General features: G+C 52.2%; 2 protein-coding genes and 1 long non-coding RNA gene across 6 annotated transcripts in view; 1 reads left to right on the plus strand and 2 right to left on the minus strand.

Annotated features, from left to right (window-relative positions):
• Window positions 1-838: 838 nt before the first annotated feature.
• On the minus strand, window positions 839-15754 carry LOC125726953 (exocyst complex component 3-like). 2 transcript variants are annotated; one of them, XM_049003442.1, is made up of 13 exons: window positions 15596-15754; window positions 14200-14355; window positions 9373-9592; window positions 6724-7405; window positions 5960-6077; window positions 5595-5720; window positions 5408-5508; window positions 4775-4885; window positions 4453-4594; window positions 3481-3603; window positions 3185-3346; window positions 1645-1766; window positions 839-1539 (listed from the first exon to the last, which is right to left on the minus strand). In XM_049003442.1, exons 2-13 carry the CDS (start codon window positions 14341-14343, stop codon window positions 1359-1361), a joined length of 2232 nt encoding a protein of 743 aa, XP_048859399.1. In that variant the 5' UTR covers window positions 14344-14355; window positions 15596-15754; the 3' UTR covers window positions 839-1358. The 2 variants fall into 2 exon arrangements, with proteins under 2 accessions (XP_048859399.1, XP_048859400.1); XM_049003443.1 differs by lacking the exons at window positions 9373-9592; window positions 15596-15754 and having other exon boundaries at window positions 14200-14339.
• On the plus strand, window positions 1756-2732 carry LOC125726954 (uncharacterized). Of its 3 annotated transcripts, XR_007388476.1 has the most exons (6): window positions 1803-1887; window positions 1953-2017; window positions 2148-2277; window positions 2343-2407; window positions 2473-2602; window positions 2668-2732. It is a non-coding gene; the product is annotated as an uncharacterized LOC125726954 (long non-coding RNA). The 3 variants fall into 3 exon arrangements; XR_007388475.1 differs by lacking the exon at window positions 1953-2017 and having other exon boundaries at window positions 1756-1822; window positions 2018-2212; XR_007388474.1 differs by lacking the exon at window positions 1953-2017 and having other exon boundaries at window positions 1859-1887; window positions 2018-2212.
• A 1475-nt stretch (window positions 15755-17229) lies between the features above and the next one.
• LOC125726966 (uncharacterized) overlaps window positions 17230-20296 on the minus strand; it is a 50240-nt gene continuing 47173 nt past the window's right edge. The window contains exons 8-10 of the mRNA XM_049003504.1: window positions 20090-20289; window positions 18986-19970; window positions 17230-17975 (exon numbers count right to left, since the gene is read on the minus strand). Coding sequence (XP_048859461.1) covers window positions 18986-19970; window positions 20090-20289 — 1185 coding nt within the window. The 3' untranslated portion in view covers window positions 17230-17975. The remainder of the gene's footprint in view (window positions 17976-18985; window positions 19971-20089; window positions 20290-20296) is intronic.

Consider the following 20296-nt stretch of genomic DNA (forward strand, 5'->3'; position numbering starts at 1 on the left):
GTACTTTAAATCGCATATATTAAAATGTCCAGAAGGGGGCAGTATTAGACAAGTACAGTGATGTAAGGGTGTTTTCCATCGCTTACATCACTCTGAAAGCCAACTGCGCCATGGCCGCTTTCCAGCAGAGTTCATTCATTAGACGTGATTAATCTATTAAGTGAATTACGGTAAACAAATCGCCAATCCAGGATCCCGCTCCGTAGCGTAAAGGGTGCTGCTCCACCCGTGCGTGAATGTGCACACGACCACCTTCTTAGCCTGACCTACCTCGCCAGTCCTGTTCTGTCCTTCCCAACCTTCCAGGACTTTCCATTCCATTATTAACACAAAAAAAGCAGTAGGTCCTATTTCCAAGCAAACTGCCAAGAGTAGAACGGAGAGTATCATTGATTCGCAGCTTGAAAGCAGTATCAGTGGCTGCTGTCTGAGTCACTTCCCATGTTAGACCAAATGGTACCAGAATAACAACAACAATTAGCAGAGGTCACGCAACTCAGCGCCCGACAGCTGCCTTGCTACAGCTGTCGGTACTGCCACAGCGCCCCCACCTGGCCACTGGGGCCGATGGAGCTGCCATTGTCAGCTGCATGCCGGCTAGATTGCGGCTCTACAATCAGCTGCACACCACTGGGCTTTATCTTGGTATAAATCACAGGCAACCTGACAAATATGGACGATGCCACAGTCATCCTGGAGGAACGTCAATCCTGTGAACCCACACAAGACAAAGCAACATGCAGCCTTTTAATGCTGCAGGATGGGAGCTACATCTCCGAATGCGTATGTTACAGAGCACAGGAAATCTAAGAATGATTACCATCTATTTCACACACCATTCTATACTGACAAGTATTATTTTATTAAATATTCACAACAACAACAACAATCCTCTGGCCAAACTAGGTAGTTCAGGTCCAGTGAGTGCAAATCCAGACCAAGAAATCCATTTTATTTCAACCAACCAGTTGAGTATAGTCGCAGTCAGAGAGTAATGAACTGGTTGGTTGAAACAAAATCTTGGTCTGGACTTCTACTCTCTCCACATGAACTACACACCTCTGGACACAGGAAGCAAGTAGATGACAAACTGTTTTAGTTTTAATAAAAGATTAAATACTTTCCGAAGCTGTTAGACCCACTGCCCAGAGTTAACTGCCCACTCTCAGGCAGATCAGCACGGCTCCAAACACGGAGGGTCTCTGTCCTTCAGATGGTTCGCTTTGACTTATCGCTACGTCATGCCACCCGGGTATCAGACCCTCCTGCAGATCGTCGCTCAGCTGCTCCCTCGTGAGACACCCACTCTTACGGAGGGCACGTCCATGCAGACACCAGACGCAGTCCTGCACCCGCATCTACTTCAGCAGCTTGGGCACGGCCATGGAGGTGATGGAGGACACGGTGATGTCCTTGAAGATGGGCTGCGCGGTGGCCGGCAGCGAGGACTTGCTCTGGGTCAGCGTCTCGATTATGGTCTGCCTCATGTCCCGGCTGGCGTCCCCCCGCACGGCCAGCAGGGCCACCACGTGCTCGTCCCTGCGGGAGCGCGGACCATCAGAAGCTGCTCGGGGAATCGTTTTACCCATCATGCAATGGGGCAAACGTCAAAGTCTTGATCGCTTCGGGGAGGGGGAGTCTCACCTGATGTCAGGGTACTTGGAGACCAGGGTGGAGACCTCTAGGCAGAGAAGGGAGGGGTCCGTCAGCTTGAAGACCTCGGCGATGGCGGCTATGCTGTCACAGAGACGGTCGGTGTCCTCCCCCTGAAATGTATCAGGAGAGCTTTCAGTGCTGGGCTACTCAAATCACGGTCCTCAAGGTCCGAGCCCTGAAATATATCAGCAGAGCTTTTAGTGCTGGGCTACTCAAATCACGGTCCTCAAGGTCCGAGCCCTGAAATATATCAGCAGAGCTTTCAGTGCTGGGCTACTCAAATGACGGTTCTCAAGGTCCGAGCCCTGAAATATATCAGCAGAGCTTTCAGTGCTGGGCTACTCAAATCACGGTTCTCAAGGTCCGAGCCCTGAAATATATCAGCAGAGCTTTCAGTGCTGGGCTACTCAAATCACGGTCCTCAAGGTCCGAGCCCTGAAATATATCAGCAGAGCTTTCAGTGCTGGGCTACTCAAATCACGGTCCTCAAGGTCCGAGCCCTGAAATATATCAGGAGAGCTTTCAGTGCTGGGCTACTCAAATCACGGTCCTCAAGGTCCGAGCCCTGAAATATATCAGCAGAGCTTTCAGTGCTGGGCTACTCAAATCACGGTCCTCAAGGTCCGAGCCCTGAAATATATCAGAAGAGCTTTCAGTGCTGGGCTACTCAAATCACGGTCCTCAAGGTCCGAGCCCTGAAATATATCAGGAGAGCTTTCAGTGCTGGGCTACTCAAATCACGGTCCTCAAGGTCCGAGCCCTGAAATGTATCAGGAGAGCTTTCAGTGCTGGGCTACTCAAATCATGGTCCTCAAGGTCCGAGCCCTGAAATATATCAGCAGAGCTTTCAGTGCTGGGCTACTCAAATCACGGTCCTCAAGGTCCGAGCCCTGAAATATATCAGCAGAGCTTTCAGTGCTGGGCTACTCAAATCACGGTCCTCAAGGTCCGAGCCCTGAAATATATCAGGAGAGCTTTCAGTGCTGGGCTACTCAAATCACGGTCCTCAAGGTCCGAGCCCTGAAATATATCAGCAGAGCTTTCAGTGCTGGGCTACTCAAATCACGGTCCTCAAGGTCCGAGCCCTGCCGAGTCTCCAGCCTTCCTTTACCTGTGAGCCAGCTGTCAGGCCCCTGGCCAATCAGAATCAGTAATCATTAAACTACCTGTAAGAACTGAAAAGAAGGTCTGGATTTGGAATCGAGGTCCAGATTTGGCGCCTTGGCTTAGTGCCTCTCTTTTGGTGGAAACAAGCCACCTAGTGGCTGCAGGGACTCGCAAACGAAAAAGCTGCAGGTAAGTCTGCAAACAGGCCAGGTGGGGGCGCTGTGGCAGGCCCTGCCACTGAACAATTACGCCAAGGACACACATCTGTGAGGCAGCTATTAGAGGTAAAGACAAAACAAAAGCAAGCAATGAGCGCACACACATGGTCCCGCAGGAGAGCTCTGTGAACCTGACACAGACATGATGAAGACGATGGTGAGATTCCAGGTTAAGGGCATGTGATGAAGGCGGGGCTACTTGCAGCGGAGAGCTTCCTGAAGAGGGACTTGAACTGCTCCGCCTCCTTGATCATGCGCTCGGCGCCCTCCCGCCGCTCGTCTGCGTTCTTGAAGGTGACGCGCTTCTGCAGCACGGCCTTGAGGTACTCCTGCACCACCCTGCGATGCGCCTCCCTCGTCATGTCCTGCAGGACAGCATGCACAGGACACCATCCTTGGAGACATCTCATGGGGGAACCATCCGATGCAGAGTTCTCGTCATTTGGGCATGGCGCCCCAAAGAAGCCTCGTGCAGAAGCCCGCGTCGGGCGCAACCTACCTGGCTGTAGGGCTTCTTGATCTTGGAGAAGTCATTGAAGTAGTCCTCCAAGGTGACACAGATGGTGTCCACGGCATGAGAGCCACCCAGCCACTTCCTGGTCAGGAGCTCGCTGAGGTGGTGCTAGGAAGAGGCAAAGGTCCATGAGCAACCAAAGTGCTAGGCCTGGATGACAGAAGATAAAAGGAGCCAGGGTCTGCTCCACAGACAAGCGGGTTCTGCAGCCAGGGTCTGCTCCACAGACAAGCGGGTTCTGGAGCCTGGGTCTGGGTCTGAGCCTGGCCAGGGCATACAGCACTTTGGAATGATTACCTATCACATCTCAGACAGAAGTTCCCACTTTTGGAATTCCTCAAACGTTCCTCAGACTATTAATTTAGCCCTTAGTTAACGTGTAACATGAACAGCGACACCTCTGGAAGTAGAACGTTACAGTGAGGGTGTAATAGGGAGGAAATTCATAAAAGCTGCTCAGTGACCTTGAAAAACGCATTAAAAAGTCACACTGCAGATTAAAGATTCCTGTTCTGTGAATATTAAACTTATTGCACCCTTATTGCACCATTTTATATTCCATTCGATTTTGTGCTTCACCCTAATACTTCATAACGTATTAAAGTACCTTAAGCTCAATACTGTTGCCTTCAATGGGATTTTAACCTCGATTTATGGGATTCTCTGCATTTCCTATCTGATGGAAATGCAGGACAGTCACACTGACAGTGTCACAGGGCGCTGGCATGGTCTCCGGGCATCTCAGACTCAATATCTCAGAAATGCCCCCCTGTGGCCACACCCACACGGCAACACACCCTCTGTGGCCACACCCACACGGCAACACACCCTCTGTGGCCACACCCATGGGGAACCATGGCAACAACTCTCCTCTTGCTCCCAGCTCACAACTCTCATAACACGGAAACGCTACAGGCCCATACGGTCCGGGTGACCGCCGTCTGCCAGCATTCCTACCTCTAAGTCCAGGAAGACCTCATCCAGCAGGAACTGGCAGCCCTCCCTGGCCACCTCGCTCAGCGTCCCCTCGATGGCGGCGTCGTGCTGCGTCGGCTCCGTTTTAAGGGTGTACTTCTTCTTTAAGCTATTAATTGACTCCCTGGCGGAGAGACAGAAAGTTTCTCATTAATACTCAGAAACTCACCATATTACGAAAAAGCATCGAAAATGTACCCGAGATGCATCAGTTAAATGCACACGCATATAAGGAGCCTCCTGGAGGCGGACACACCTCAGCAGCCCCCGTCCCTCACGCAGAACCTGCCAGCCCCCGACTTACTTGAACGTCTGGCAGTTGTTGATGACGGCGATCATGTACTGAACGTAACACTGCGGCTGCTGCCGATCCTTCAGGTGGTCGTTCTTATAGGCCACTGCTTCTTCTTGGTACCTAAACGAGTCCATATCAACGGAACTTAATGTCCACTAACCAGGACTGTCTGCAAGGACAATTACTGAGTCAGGGCTGTACGGAATAAGCCAGGTAATCTCTGTATAGGCGAAAGTAAAGCGTGACGCTTTACATCAACTGCACCTTCATAATGTCTTTATAATACATTAATAGAATGTTCAGTTTAATACACATTAATAGGCAACATTATATGATAACATTATAATCCAATAATGTTTGTTAATAATGCACATTACAGCTGTTACAGTAATTAGGATGTTATAGGATGGTGTACTTGCAGTCTGCTTATGAATGTTCTATGAATGCATTATAAGAGGTATTATGAAGGTGCTGTTAATGTAAAGCATGACCAAATAGGTTACACAGGTTGCACTATATAAGCACATATGGGTAAGATAGAGATAACGGGCATTTTAGCGGTAGCCTGTGTGTGGTGTTAAGCTGGCAGCCCCAGCTGAAGCGTGACCCCCTTAACGCTACCCCCCCCCCAGGCCCCCTCACCTTAGGAGGAAGGAGCCCATCTGCTTCAGACACAGATGCAGCACCTGCTCCTTGAACGTCTTGTTTATTTGGGCTGCCACCTGCAGGTTCTGCTCGAACATCTATGGGGACACAGAGGGCCTGCGTAAGCTTCAGCGCCAGGTTTGGGTCCGACGCTCTGGCACCCGCCGGCGAGGCGGCGCCGTACCTGGAAGACGATGGCAGGGAGCGAGGTCTGATAGTAGCCGTCCTGGTCGGCTTCGGGTTCCGTGTCCTTCTGCCAGTCTTTCCTGTCGGTCTCCAGGGCTTTGCGAAGCCAGCCTGTGATGTTCGACTGGGACGGCAGACAGACAGACAGACGCTCAGAGCCAAAGTGATGGTAACGCACAGTTGTACACGTAGACCTAATTCCGGACTAGAGTCTTATGGAAATATCAGCCAATCACCAGAGGCCTCAGATCAGCGACATTCCACAGATTAAATGTCTATGATCAGGACATTAGGAAGCCACACCAAGCCTGAATGAATCTGACCTCCACTGGTCATGCTGACACACGGGGAACTTGGACTCACGGTGATGGTCTGGATGTACTTGCTGAGGAGCTCGTCCACGACATCCTGAGTCAGCAAGGGCTCCAACTGGTTGATGTCGCACTCGGTGGCCAGTTCAGGGTCGCCCATCATTTCGTCGCTGCAAAAACAGGGTGTTCAAGGCCCAAAGGACAATCGGGGACCCAGGACAGCCACTGAGGAAGACGGCGGCCATGCCTGGCCGTGGGCTTTCTATTCCATTCAGAGTCAGGTGTCAGGATCACGCCGTCCTAAGCTTGGATTTACTGCACTGATCCCCCAGTACTCCATGGTTAAGTGCTACAATCACTGAATTACGTTTAATGTCCTACAAGTAAACTTTTAATGCAGACAAACAGATCTGCAGAAAAGAGGCTCATCTGAAAAAACTAAGAGGGGTCACCTAGACCAGCAGCACAAGGCGAGAATGAGGCGGACGCTCATCACTCTGAAGAGAGAGAGCCGCCTTGGGCGCCCGACCTGCAGCCGCCCACCGCCACCATTCCCATCAAGCATAACTCCACGCAGATCAGCGTGAGAGCCCCTGACACACTTCCTGAGTCACGTGACAACATTCACAAGGCTGTTCTTCTGCTTAATATTCATACATAAAATACATATTTAAATACCTGCAGACTGCTTTGGTGGGTTTATTTCTATGAAGCAAGCAAAAAGGACTGAATGTAACTAGTAAAGACCTACTTCAGCAAACTAGTGAAGACCTACGTCAGCAGCGGCAGGGATCAGGCGGGGCGGAACCCAAATACCTGCTGTACGTGTTGAGCACCCAGGTGAGCAGAGTGACAATCTCATTGGCCTCCAGCTCCTCGGCGGCCAGCTCCTGCACCCTCACCGAGACGGCGCGGTGGTACAGGTCGAAGAAGACGCGGAAGGTGTTGTAATGCGGAGGGAAGCACTGCACCATCAGGTTCTTCACCACCAGCAGGTCATCCAGCACGTATTTGCGTGTGATCTCCAGCAGCCGCACCAGCCACATCTTGTCCAGCTCGCGGGTCTCGGCCTGCGTGCTCTCGATGCGCACGCCCACCGTGCCCTCCAACACCGCGAACATGCGCTCCTTCCAGCGTTTGGGCCTCCCCGGGGGCAGGAAGCCGGTCTGCCGCTCGCGGTCCAGCATGCGGCGGTCCACCTTCTCCTCGCGCTCGATGATGCGCACAGCCGACACCAGCATGGTGGGGTCGCGCCTCACCGTCACCATGGCGCGCTGCAACACCATCCACAGCTGCTTGCCCAGCTCCTCAGAGAGCACCTGCACCTCGTCAAAGTAGCCGCGGATCAGGTTCATGTCGTGCACGTTCTTGCTGTCCACGCGGTACTGCTCGTACATGAGGTCATCGCGAGAGCACTCCAGGTCCATGAGCCTGCGGTGGGCCTGCAGCAGCTGGGCCTGCTCGATCAGCTCCTGGGTCTCCTGCACAATCTCGGGCACTGCAGGAGAGGGGTGAGGAGAAGGGTCAACAAGAGCATTCTGGAAGCTCTGTCTTTCACATCACATGCAAGATCTCAAGCCTGTGCAGAAAAGGGGATCGAAGCAGTGAACTCTGGATCTCAACACCTGCTGGTCCACACCTGTCACTCGACACATCTCAGTAAATACTTAATCGAAGCCAACGACCAGCCACACCTGGGGTTACATCTCCAGGTGTGAGGAGGGCTGCAGCTCAGCACCCCTAATCTGCAGCAGGACGAGCCGTGGATGAAGGCAGCACAGAGGGGAGCCCGGCAGAGCCTGCCCAAACCCCTTCAGGGCATTTTGTGGCCCATCACGACCGCGAGCGGATTCCGGAGCGCATCAAGGGCACATCACCTAAGTCCCTGCTTTCTGGGGTGACGTATTTTCCTTTTGCTTAACCGGAGCACAGGAAACCCAGATATCAAGCCTGTGCCGTTACTTAATTCAGCGATTCGGACCCCACTGGTCGCCATTTTCTTGCTGAGGATTTGCTCGCCGGTCCCGGACAGGGTGGTCCGCTCCTTCCTCCACAGCAGGATAAACAATTGCAGCTGCCAGGCTCATTCCGACATCTACTGGTGATTTATTTCAGGAGTCGAATTAAGCCGTAAAATAATTACAATGAACCCGCCGCTTCCTTAGGCAAAACGGTCACGTAATGTTTACAATAAAGCATTGGTGCCCCACCAAGAGTTTCTCAAAGCAGCAACAGCAGAACATTCTGAATGTGCATCGCTTGAGGCAGCGGGGGCACCGTCAAGCCGGTCGGCTCACTTACACCCTCGCAAAAGGCGAGTGGGCGCAAGAACGGGGCTGATGCAAGCAGCTGAAAGAGCCAGAGGAACCAGAGAAGGAAGCAGAAAAGGCAGGGAGAAGGAAACTCAAAACGAGCATCAGGGAGAAAGATTAAGGTGGGGGAGCATCTGTCGCCTGGCCCGTCCATCGCCTGGCTCGTCCGTCGCCCGGCCCTTACGGCGGGAGGGCCCGTCCGTCGCCCGGCCCTTACGGCGGGAGGGCCCGTCCGTCGCCCGGCCCTTACGGCGGGAGGGCCCGTCCGTCGCGCCATTCTTTGTGCAGGTGGCAGTTTGGGGGCTAGCAAGTGTTTGAGTGGGATTGCCCTCCGTGAAATGTCCACACTGCGGACACATCCACTGCAGATGTACGTCCAGGGAAGCGGTAAACTTACACAGTCACACAGTCAAACACGGGGTTTCCCATTGGGAGATGATTTCCAGAGTATGTTTAGAAAATATTAAAACATGGAAAATAATTCAAATTTTAATCGTAACTGCAATGCAACCAGCCAACTGTGATAAATTTACCAAGGAGGACCCCTTTCCCCCAATCTGTCACGGAGCAAAGTGGGGGTCAGGGGTCTCTGGCACTGTCATTTTCAGGGTCGTGAGCTGAAAGGTTTGGGAACCCATGATGTAATGGATAGAGAATTTACAAAATTTCGGTAATCGGAAAAAAAACAGCTTGTGTGAGCAGAGCTGCAGTAGCGGTCAGCAGCTCCTCAATCAAACTCAGCAAAGGTGGGTTTCATACTGTGATTACACTCCAATGGCTGCGAAATAAGCTGTAGTTAGAATTTAGAAACATTACAAATCATTTCTGTAAAATTAACCACGGATTGTTCCCTGTCACTGTAGTGTTGCTAGAAACTAACAGCCACATTGCAGGTAAATGGGGACCTTAGCACTGGGCTGCTTTATGAGAACTTACTGTAATTAACATCCAAACATCAAGGCTGCTTCAGTGTTTTTCTCATAGCAACAGCTCAGGTCTTAAAGGCATTAAGTGGCAAAGACCATTAACTTACGTCTGCAGACCCCAGTGTTTCTGCGCCACAGTGCAACCAAAGATCACGAGACCTTCTGTGAGTGAGTTTAAGGTGTGCTGTCATGGAACCCGCCCCACAGAGACCGGCCCAGCGCGCCACCTGAGAAGATGTTCTTCAGGTTCTCCACAGCAGACGCCAGCTGGCTGTGCTGCACCACCGCCTCCTTCACGTCCTTCAGGTTCTCGATGGTGTTGATGCTTTGTCTCCAGTCCTTGCTGACGTCAGCCAGGGAGCCCTGGATGGCTTTGACTTCGTTCAGGGCGTTGTGGAGCTGGAGGAGCCCTGTGCGGACCCCGTCCAGCTGGGACTGGATGGCCGCCTGACGGAGGAGGAACGGGGACGAGATCCTGCTCTGAGAATGCGGAAATGCACAAGCCCAGATCTCTGCGATCACTTTGTCCCTATAACCAGTGCAGTCTGCTCTCACTCACTGCCATCCTAAGGGAGGTCAGCCATGGTGTCAGTGTCATATGACCAGGAAATGCTACCGCTGAGCCTTCATTACTGATGGATAAGGAACCGGGCCGTCAATGCATTCTCAGGAACATATTCAGTGTTTAGATAAAGAGAGGGATATCGCGATAATTTAATTTTAGTTGATGACTATTTGTGGTCATGCAAATAACTGCGATTAACAAATTGACTTTTTTCATTTTATAATAAATACTATTACAGGGTTAGCCTCAAATGAGTTTAATAATACATATACATACACCTTATAAAGAAACTATTGCCATTAAATACTGGAATATACAAGTAAAAATCTGCATTGGCGTTTTAAGCTTTGTGTACAAAAATTGTACAGGGCAGATTTGATAAATAACAAAAAAAATTAGGTAAAGACCTGGAGATACACAGTCGGTGCTGTCAGCCGGATCTGTGTCCTCTGCCTGATTTACACCCGCAGCATTGCACATGTGCAGAATGCTCAAGCACATGAAAACCGCATTCTGCCACTGCCCCGAACGGTTCATCCTGCCATTTTACGGCAAACCATATTGTCTGTATTTACAGCAAACTACAGTGGTAGTTTTATCGTCCAGCATGAACTGGCGTCCGTATCACGAAGCAGGATTTCTTGCTTAGCCAGGTAACTTGTCAAAGAAACAAAATGTTGTAAAAGAAAGTGGTAAAAATCAGGGACCGTTGTAAAGCATGCAAGGTACGTACAAATACGGCAGGCGGTACATGTCGCTACCCGATCCGTACAGCCTACCTGATCTATTCCCGATCTGTGGAAACAGTGACAGAAATATAGCATTTGTGTTTCATCCAGCAGTTTTTATACGGATGAATGGAGTTAATTCTGGCCATTATACAGAATAATCGCGATCAGCTCAAACAACAGGATTAAATACATACAGTAAAGCTGGACAGACAGATTAGTTTAAGATTGGAGGATTGTGCTGATTTACCGGAGTAGGTGTATTGTGGAGGCCATAGAATCTCCCTATACTTATCTTCTATGAAAGTCAATGGATTTATCAATTATGAATTACACTTATTATTATTATTAATATTCCATCCATCCATTTTCTGCCACTTATCTAGGGTTGGTTTGCAGGGGCAGCAATCTCTGCAGGGATAAGCAGCCCCCTCAGTGAATCGCCACCTGATAGTGGTGGAGGGGTATGCGTGCCCCGTGATCCTAGGAGTTAAGCCGTCGGGCGTATGTGCCCCTGGTAGGGTATCTCCCAAGGCAGATAGTCTGGCCGCTCGCCAAAGACCAAAGTGTGATTCCGAGCACCCCCATGAAGAACAACATGAAAACAAGGGACAATGTTACCCCAACCGGATTGGGGAGACTGGGGCCCCACCCTGGAGCCAGGCTTGGGGTGGGGGCTCGAGGACGAGCGCCAGGAGGCTGGGCCTCCACCCATGGGACCCAGCCGGGCGTAGCCCGAAAACATAACATGGGTCCGCCGTCCTGTGAGGGGGAGCCGTGGGGCTCGGGTGCAATGTAGATCGGGTGGAATTATTACTATTATCATAACTATTACTATTTTCTTGTTGCTTGTTCTTACGCAGGGATCACAGGAGCCTTGGTTTATTGCAGTTTCTCCTGTTTCTTAATCTAAAGCAACGAAAAGATGCACAACAGCAAAATTTTTAACTGTGACTCAAAAATATTCAGGACTGACTTCGCAGCTCTGAAGTGCTGAACTGTAACAAACTGCCACTGCCAAACTGGATTAGTGAGCCCAAATATAATGGCCAATAACAGAGGTACTTCACAGGAATTCGCAGGCAAAAGACAATAAATGAGAGTACAGTGCACACTGCAGTCGAGCCCAGGGGGTGATCTGCAGTAAAAGAATTAGAGCCCACACTGCAGTCAAGAGAATAACAAGGTTCAGGGCCGCGTGTATCACACTCTGTTCTCAACGCGAGTGAGTGACACACCCAGCAGCTGGGAGTGGGACAGCACAAAGGGCCCCTGTCACGCGCGGCAATGGGGACCAGACCGCAACAGTCCTGGAAGTCTTACAAGATCCATCACGCTAAACCGAGCATTTTGTGTGCTGAGGAAGACAGCGGGGCTGGGCTCACAGGACACATGCAACATTACTGCCACATCTGACCTGAAACATCAACCTGCACCTGCTTCCCTGCTCCACACAACACACCACTGAACTGAATCTAAGACACCCATACACTTTGCACTTTGTATATTGTTTGCACTTCCTGTACATTTGTTTATGTCTGTCTGTAATGTCCAACCGCCGCAATCAAATTCCTTCTGTGTGCCACACTCACACTTGGCCAATAAACCTGATTCTGATGTTTTCAGAATTCACATTGCTTACTTAAATTTTTTTAAATCAAATTTATTTTGTGGTATTTGGGATATAATTCAAAAGTTGCAGCAAAAGGATAAAACTGAAAATTATACATGGAGGCAAAATGATGCAATGCAAATGACATAATGGGGAAAGTATTCCAGGGTGCAGCCTAAACTAGGGCAAGGGCGACGTGAATGAGAGCTGAGCCCCGGGTCAGTGCCAGGCGGCGACGTGAATGAGGGCAGAGCCCCGGGTCAGTGCGAGGCGGCGACGTGAATGAGGGCAGAGCCCCAGGTCAGTGCGAGGCTGGGACGTGAATGAGGGCCGAGCCCCGGGTCAGTGCGAGGCGGGGACGTGAATGAGGGCCGAGCCCCGGGTCAGTGCGAGGCGGCGACGTGAATGAGGGCCGAGCCCCGGGTCAGTGCGAGGCGGGGACGTGAATGAGGGCCGAGCCCCGGGTCAGTGCGAGGCGGCGACGTGAATGAGGGCCGAGCCCCGGGTCAGTGCGAGGCGGCGACGTGAATGAGGGCCGAGCCCCGGGTCAGTGCGAGGCGGAGACGTGAATGAGGGCCGAGCCCCGGGTCAGTGCGAGGCGGCGACGTGAATGAGGGCCGAGCCCCGGGTCAGTGCGAGGCGGGGACGTGAATGAGGGCCGAGCCCCGGGTCAGTGCGAGGCGGCGACGTGAATGAGGGCCGAGCCCCGGGTCAGTGCGAGGCGGCGACGTGAATGAGGGCCGAGCCCCGGGTCAGTGCCAGGAGGCGACGTGAATGAGGGCCGAGCCCCGGGTCAGTGCGAGGCTGGGACGTGAATGAGGGCAGAGCCCCGGGTCAGTGCGAGGCGGCGACGTGAATGAGGGCCGAGCCCCGGGTCAGTGCGAGGCTGGGACGTGAATGAGGGCCGAGCCCCGGGTCAGTGCGAGGCGGCGACGTGAATGAGGGCCGAGCCCCGGGTCAGTGCGAGGCGGCGACGTGAATGAGGGCAGAGCCCCGGGTCAGTGCTAGGCTGGGACGTGAATGAGGGCCGAGCCCCGGGTCAGTGCGAGGCTGGGACGTGAATGAGGGCCGAGCCCCGGGTCAGTGCGAGGCGGGGACGTGAATGAGGGCCGAGCCCCGGGTCAGTGCGAGGCGGGGACGTGAATGAGGGCCGAGCCCCGGGTCAGTGCGAGGCGGCGACGTGAATGAGGGCCGAGCCCCGGGTCAGTGCCAGGCGGCGACGTGAATGAGGGCCGAGCCCCGGGTCAGTGCGAGGCTGGGACGTGAATGAGGGCAGAGCCCCGGGTCAGTGCGAGGCTGGGACGTGAATGAGGGCAGAGCCCCGGGTCAGTGCGAAGCGGCGACGTGAATGAGGGCCGAGCCCCGGGTCAGTGCGAGGCGGCGACGTGAATGAGGGCAGAGCCCCGGGTCAGTGCGAGGCTGGGACGTGAATGAGGGCCGAGCCCCGGGTCAGTGCGAGGCTGGGACGTGAATGAGGGCCGAGCCCCGGGTCAGTGCGAGGCTGGGACGTGAATGAGGGCCGAGCCCCGGGTCAGTGCGAGGCTGGGACGTGAATGAGGGCCGAGCCCCGGGTCAGTGCGAGGCTGGGACGTGAATGAGGGCCGAGCCCCGGGTCAGTGCGAGGCTGGGACGTGAATGAGGGCCGAGCCCCGGGTCAGTGCGAGGCTGGGACGTGAATGAGGGCCGAGCCCCGGGTCAGTGCGAGGCTGGGACGTGAATGAGGGCCGAGCCCCGGGTCAGTGCGAGGCTGGGACGTGAATGAGGGCCGAGCCCCGGGTCAGTGCGAGGCGGCGACGTGAATGAGGGCAGAGCCCCGGGTCAGTGCGAGGCGGCGACGTGAATGAGGGCCGAGCCCCGGGTCAGTGCGAGGCGGCGACGTGAATGAGGGCAGAGCCCCGGGTCAGTGCGAGGCGGGGACGTGAATGAGGGCCGAGCCCCGGGTCAGTGCGAGGCGGCGACGTGAATGAGGGCCGAGCCCCGGGTCAGTGCGAGGCGGCGACGTGAATGAGGGCAGAGCCCCGGGTCAGTGCGAGGCGGGGACGTGAATGAGGGCCGAGCCCCGGGTCAGTGCGAGGCGGCGACCTGAATGAGGACTGAGCCCCGGGTCAGTGCTAGGAGGCGACGTGAAGGAGGGCTGAGCCCCGCCTACCTTCAGCCTGGCCTCCACTGACGCCTTCTTCCTGGCCTCCCGCCTCCTGTACTGCTCCACTTTGTCCAGCTGATCTGAGCGTTGCAGCATGCCGGCAACTCTCTGTACCGCCGTGGCAACAGCCTCACGGTCAGTCTCCTCCATGGCGACAGCGAGCTGAAATCAACAAGAAGACCCAAGACGAACTGAGGCTGTGCTCCTTAAGATCCCAAATCAAAATAAGGAGATTATGATCACGAACATGGTTTATATGCTAAGTAAGGATATCAGGTAGACCAGTGGTGTCATACCTGAGGTCCCCTGCCCCCTGGGGGCATGCCAGGCAAGTACGGGGGGGGGGGGGGGGGGCTCACAGAAACATACCAACCGACTAAAGGTCAGGATATCCATCCTCTTCAGTAATGCTGCAGAATCATTCAATAAGATAGATAACCAAAACAGTTCAATTTTAAAAAGGGTTTTTAAGAGTCCAAATTATGTTTTAAGAGTTAAGTTCAAGGCGTTTATTTTACTGACAGTTATTACTAACGTTAAAGGAGACCATTTACATAACTGCCAGCTTTATTCGTTAAAATTAATCAGAGCTCGTTTTATTTTATTACACACATCCAAACGGTTAATGTAATATAAGGGACAAAGGTAACTCTTATGGTTGAATTACCGTCAAGGACTGCAATCAAATTTGGCAAAATTGTGTTTAAACGGCCAAATTTGCTTGCTAGTAATTAAAGCAAACAAATGAAAGCTCATTACTTCAGGTCTTGATGTGACAGCGTGGAATGACTGAATGATTCATTTAGTCATTTTAAATGAGAGCTGGAACAACCCAAACTGGAGATGCGTTCGCCGCATCGCGCGGACACTGGACCCACGCGCCGGGGCCGATCCCTGTGACGTCACACGGCCTAGCGGACACTGTACCCACGCGCCGGTGCCAATCCCGGTGACATCACGGCGCATAGCGGTTTCTGCCCCGCGCCTATTTCCAGCTTCACTGACCTACATAATCTCCGATGCTGACCGAGACCTACGTGCCACCTCGCCGACTCGATTTAGCCACAGACGCGAAAACTATTTTTTATACCCATAAAACCAGCCGACAAAAAAAACGACGTATTCAAACCGCATTGTCTCACGCCGCATACAGTCGCGGTTACGGTTTCTCTGTATAGTTTCCGCAGTTACCGCTTATCTAGCGTATGGCATACCGCATTATCATTATGTAAACAGCTGATTAATACTATTACATGCACCGTCACTGGTGGCTACTTAATTACAAAAACACTAAATTTAACAGTCACAGCATAATAAAAATAGGGCCTCGTTACAGGCAGCAATGCGTTTTCCCTTAAGACAGACAAGAAACCTTAATAAAAAAACAATATTATAATCTTACCTGTGCAAAATAATCCGAGTTTATCAGCAATTCACTGAAAACATTGGGGGAACAGTTACGTATTATGTAATAAAGGAGAGAAGCCGTTCCCGGTGGTTGATGTCTTCTGCAGCGCCCGAAAGCGGCAGCAGCTGACCGCTGCAGGCTGATCAGAGCGGCTGCATTATGGGATTTGTAGTTTTTACATCACCCGCATGCGCACGTTAAATAAAGGCTACTGTAACAGTATATATAAAAAACGACATCGTAAAAGTTTAAAATTCAGATATGTCAATTAGTCTAGAAGTAGAGCATTAAATTGCGTGTCCTGCTCTCACGATGCACGATGTTTTCATTAGAGCTGAAATGTTTATTAGTATTAATATAGAAAGAATCATTAGTCTAAAACGGGGGTCACCAACCTTTCTGAAACTGAGAGCTACTTCACGGGCACTGAGCCATACCAAGGGCTACCAGTTTGAAACGCCCTCCTAAACCTATCTAGGCTTCATGTATAATAGTTTTTTCAGATATTATTATTTTTAAATCCATATAAATGCAAATGTGATTAAAGAAGAATAGCAACAGGATAAAATTAGATTTTAGACGCTGCGCAGGCTGACCACCAGGGCCCTGCAGAGCACTGGCTGACCACCAGGACCCTACGGAGCACAGGCTGACCACCAGGGCCCTGCAGAGCACAGGCTGACCACCAGGACCCTAAGGAGTACAGGCTGACCACCATGGACCTAGGGAGCACAGGCTGACCACCAGGGCCCTGCAGAGCACTGGCTGACCACCATGGACCTAGGGAGCACTGGCTGACCACCAGGACCCTATGGAGCACAGGCTGACCACCAGGACCCTAAGGAGCACAGGCTGACCACCAGGGCCCTAAAGAGCACAGGCTGATCTCCAGGGCCCTAAGGAGCACAGGCTGACCACCAAGACGCTGCGGAGCACTGGCTGACCACCAGGACCCTACGGAGCACAGGCTGACCACCAGGGCCCTGCAGAGCACTGGCTGACCACCAGGACCCTAAGGAGCGCAGGCTGACCACCATGGACCTAGGGAGCACAGGCTGACCACCAGGGCCCTACAGAGCACTGGCTGACCACCAGGACCCTAAGGAGCACAGGCTGACCACCAGGGCCCTGCAGAGCACTGGCTGATCACCATGGACCTAGGGAGCACTGGCTGACCACCAGGACCCTATGGAGCACAGGCTGACCACCAGGACCCTAAGGAGCACAGGCTGACCACCAGGGCCCTAAAGAGCACAGGCTGATCTCCAGGGCCCTAAGGAGCACAGGCTGACCACCAAGACGCTGCGGAGCACTGGCTGACCACCAGGACCCAACGGAGCACAGGCTGACCACCAAGGCTATGCGGAGCACAGGCTGACCACCAGGGCCCTGCAGGGCATTGGCTGACCACCAGGACCCTAAGGAGCACTGGCTGACCACCAGGACCCAACGGAGCACAGGCTGACCACCAGGGCCCTGCAGAGCACAGGCTGACCACCAGGACCCTAAGGAGCACAAGCTGGTGAGCAGGGGCCATGATTTGGCCCCATCCTGCACATGTAAACACACAGACGTAAAGGAAAAATGACATATCTAAGGAAAGTTTGTATTTTTATTAATACCCCAAATTTACGAAAATACACACAAAAATGTAGAGAAAATGCTGCAATAGACATTAGCTGCTTTGCAGCTACAAAATCAGCCAAGAGCCAGTGAGCTTTTCCTGCTGATGCTTTCTTATGTACTATAGAAAATAAACCAAAGCACATTTCCTTAAAGCCGTCCATTTACACTTGCAGTTCTGCTCTTGGTGACAATAAATATGACAATGTAGATATATATTATACTTTCTACATGACTTTACTGCCTACAAAGAATACCAAATGGACATTAGTCAACCTTTAAATAAAGGCAATGACAAAAGTTGAAAGTGCAAAGACATCTGGCTGTAATACACAAAAGATCGACTTCAATTTCAGATGCTAACTCTCAAGCATGGCTTAAAAATTCACACCAGTAATGATCTGGCAACACTGAATCAGATCCATACGGTATAGAGCATTTCACACCCCCTCTGTCATACTATTCCTCACACAGACAGTCAAATTAAGCACTAACATATTTATTTTATTCCAGTACATTTTTTCACAATCTGTTTCCAAAGTATTAAGGCACATCCAGTGGCCAGTGACGGCTATGCAGTGACGCCCGACTCTGCTGCGCTGACTCCCCGTGTCACACAGTCATACAGGGCGCTGTCCGTCGATTCCTTCATATGGACATCTTTCGTTTCCCTCTGAGCGGGTACTGGTCTCCATCTTCCAAAACCAGTATCAGTAATGGGAATAAGCTCGTCCTCATTACTTGGTGAATCCTGAAGGACGTATATCAGAAGGAGGTATTATTTTTAACATTTATGTAAAATATGTTTTTTATTTTTCTTTGAAATTTAAAAAGGTAAATATCAGGGCATAATGTCTTTTAATAAACCACATTTCATTTGGCTTGAAGAATACGGTCCTTATCTGACCACCACAAGCCTCTCTCTCTCTCTCTCTCTCTCTCTCTCTGTCTCCCACTCTTTCTCTCTCTCTCTCTCTCTCTCCGTCCCACTCTCTGTCTGTCTGTCTCCCTCCCACTCTCTGTCTGTCTCTCTCTCTGTCTCCCTCCCACTCTCTGTCTGTCTCTCTCTGTCTCCCACTCTTTCTCTCTCTCTCTGTCTCCCTCCCACTCTCTGTCTGTCTCTCTTTCTCCCTCCCACTCTCTGTCTCTCTCTGTCTCCCTCCCACTCTCTCTCTGTCTCTCTCTGTCTCCCTCCCACTCTCTTTTTGTCTCTCTGTCTCCGTCCCACTCTCTGTCTCTCTCTCTCTCTGTCTCCCTCCCACTCTCTGTGTCTCTCTTTCTCCCTCCCACTCTTTGTCTGTCTCTCTCTTTCTCCCTCCCACTCTCTGTCTCTCTCTTTCTCCCTCCCACTCTCTGTCTGTCTCTCTCTGTCTCCTTGCACTGCATTGTGCTCATTTTTACCCTGTGTGCAACTTACTGACTAACACAACAAAATAACAGGGAATTGATCTAAAACAGTGTTAAGCAGTGATATACACAGACAGGGGCGGGTGCTGAAACTCCCCCTAGGTACATTTTTGCGATCAAAGGTGGGGGGCCCCCTCTGTAAATTTTGCCTGATCATCGGTTATCGAAAAAGGGCACTTGTAAGGGCAAAGGGGGGTGCTCTCATTTGTGTGTAGAGTCACAGTGAGTCTGGGTATTATTCCAGGAATTCCAGGACGTGAAGGACGGGACACCCAGGATACTAGTTCATCACGGAGTGTAAATAGCACACTATATGCTATTTCTGTAAAGTTTAAATGGAAAAGTGAGCTATACCTATTGCATGTACACATATGGGTTTGACTTGTTGGCCACTGCATTCATAAACATATCTGGGACACCATTTCGCAGTGGGAACACTTGGCCAAAATGCTGATGGCTGTCATGCCAAGGCGGGGAGTCGGCAGGCTCGCACTTGATGGCGTGGAGCACACCGTGACTCCTGCACGTAGACTTGTATTCATGCTCTACGTAGTCTCTGTCTTCCACTGACAGATTGCCGTACAGGTGACTCTCCATGCCATTCCTGGCCTGGCCGTCTGGGTATGAAAAGCACTGCACACTGAACTGGGGCACCTTTGCTGAAGGATACTTCTCCGGCCCGTGCCCCCCCTTTGATACTTGGTATAATCCGTCACACGGAGCACCGGAACTGTCTCTAGCCGTCTGGCAGGGAGTGTACACACAGCAGCTATACTCTCTCTTGACCGGAAGGTCCAGCCCATAACCTATCTCACAGTTCTGCTCCGAGAGCCCCTTGTTTATCCATGTCCGACCGGGGGGCATCCCATAGATATCACAGCCGTTGTCCGAGTCCGAGTCCGGCTCCACCTTGATGGGCATGTCCTGGAGTATTCGGCTGCTGTGACCCTCGCCTTGCAGGCTCAGGCCGCTCTCCTCCTTAATACCACCTGGGCAGAAGCTCTCCTGCTCTGTGGTCTGTATATTATTGTAGACTGTGGCCAGCTGGGCATCATCCTGGTAGGACCAGCCCTTTCCGTAATGGCCGACTTTGCCGGGCCTGTTTGCAAGGTGGTTGCAGTTCTGGCCCAGCATGAGTGCCCCTGAAGATGTGTGTGCTCTCCACATGCTCTCATGTCTAAGAGCTTTCTGTACATCCACAGCAGGTCTGCAAAATTTCAAGGGCTCCCCACTGACATAAAGGCCCTCGTTCCTTGATGGAGGTGTCCAGGGGGTGTGGTTTACAAGCTGTGTATCCTCACTGAACACCTTATCCCCAGTACCTAGAAGCCTTTTCTCACTGTAGGAGACATACCAAGAGTTATCATACACCAAGTCATTCAGACCATGGACATCACCCACAGTAACCCATGTATAGTGTATATGCAGTACCAGTCACTGTCCACAGGGGGTGCTCACCTGTGTTCCAGAACAGACAGAGCTGAACTCCTGAGTTTGCTCCTCACCACGGTCCCCCGGGACTTGACCCCAGCAATGGGAGGCAACTGCAAGGGCGTGACCATGCAGAAGAGAGCCAGCTGGGGGGGCAGGGGGGAGCCCAAGGCCGTCTTCCGCTTTTGCCCCTGGAGGGGCTTCAGGCGGCCCTGGAACTGCGTCGCCTGGAAG

Source organism: Brienomyrus brachyistius, unplaced genomic scaffold, assembly GCF_023856365.1.
Source record: "Brienomyrus brachyistius isolate T26 unplaced genomic scaffold, BBRACH_0.4 scaffold81, whole genome shotgun sequence".
In the NCBI taxonomy this organism is placed as follows: Eukaryota; Metazoa; Chordata; class Actinopteri; order Osteoglossiformes; family Mormyridae; genus Brienomyrus; species Brienomyrus brachyistius.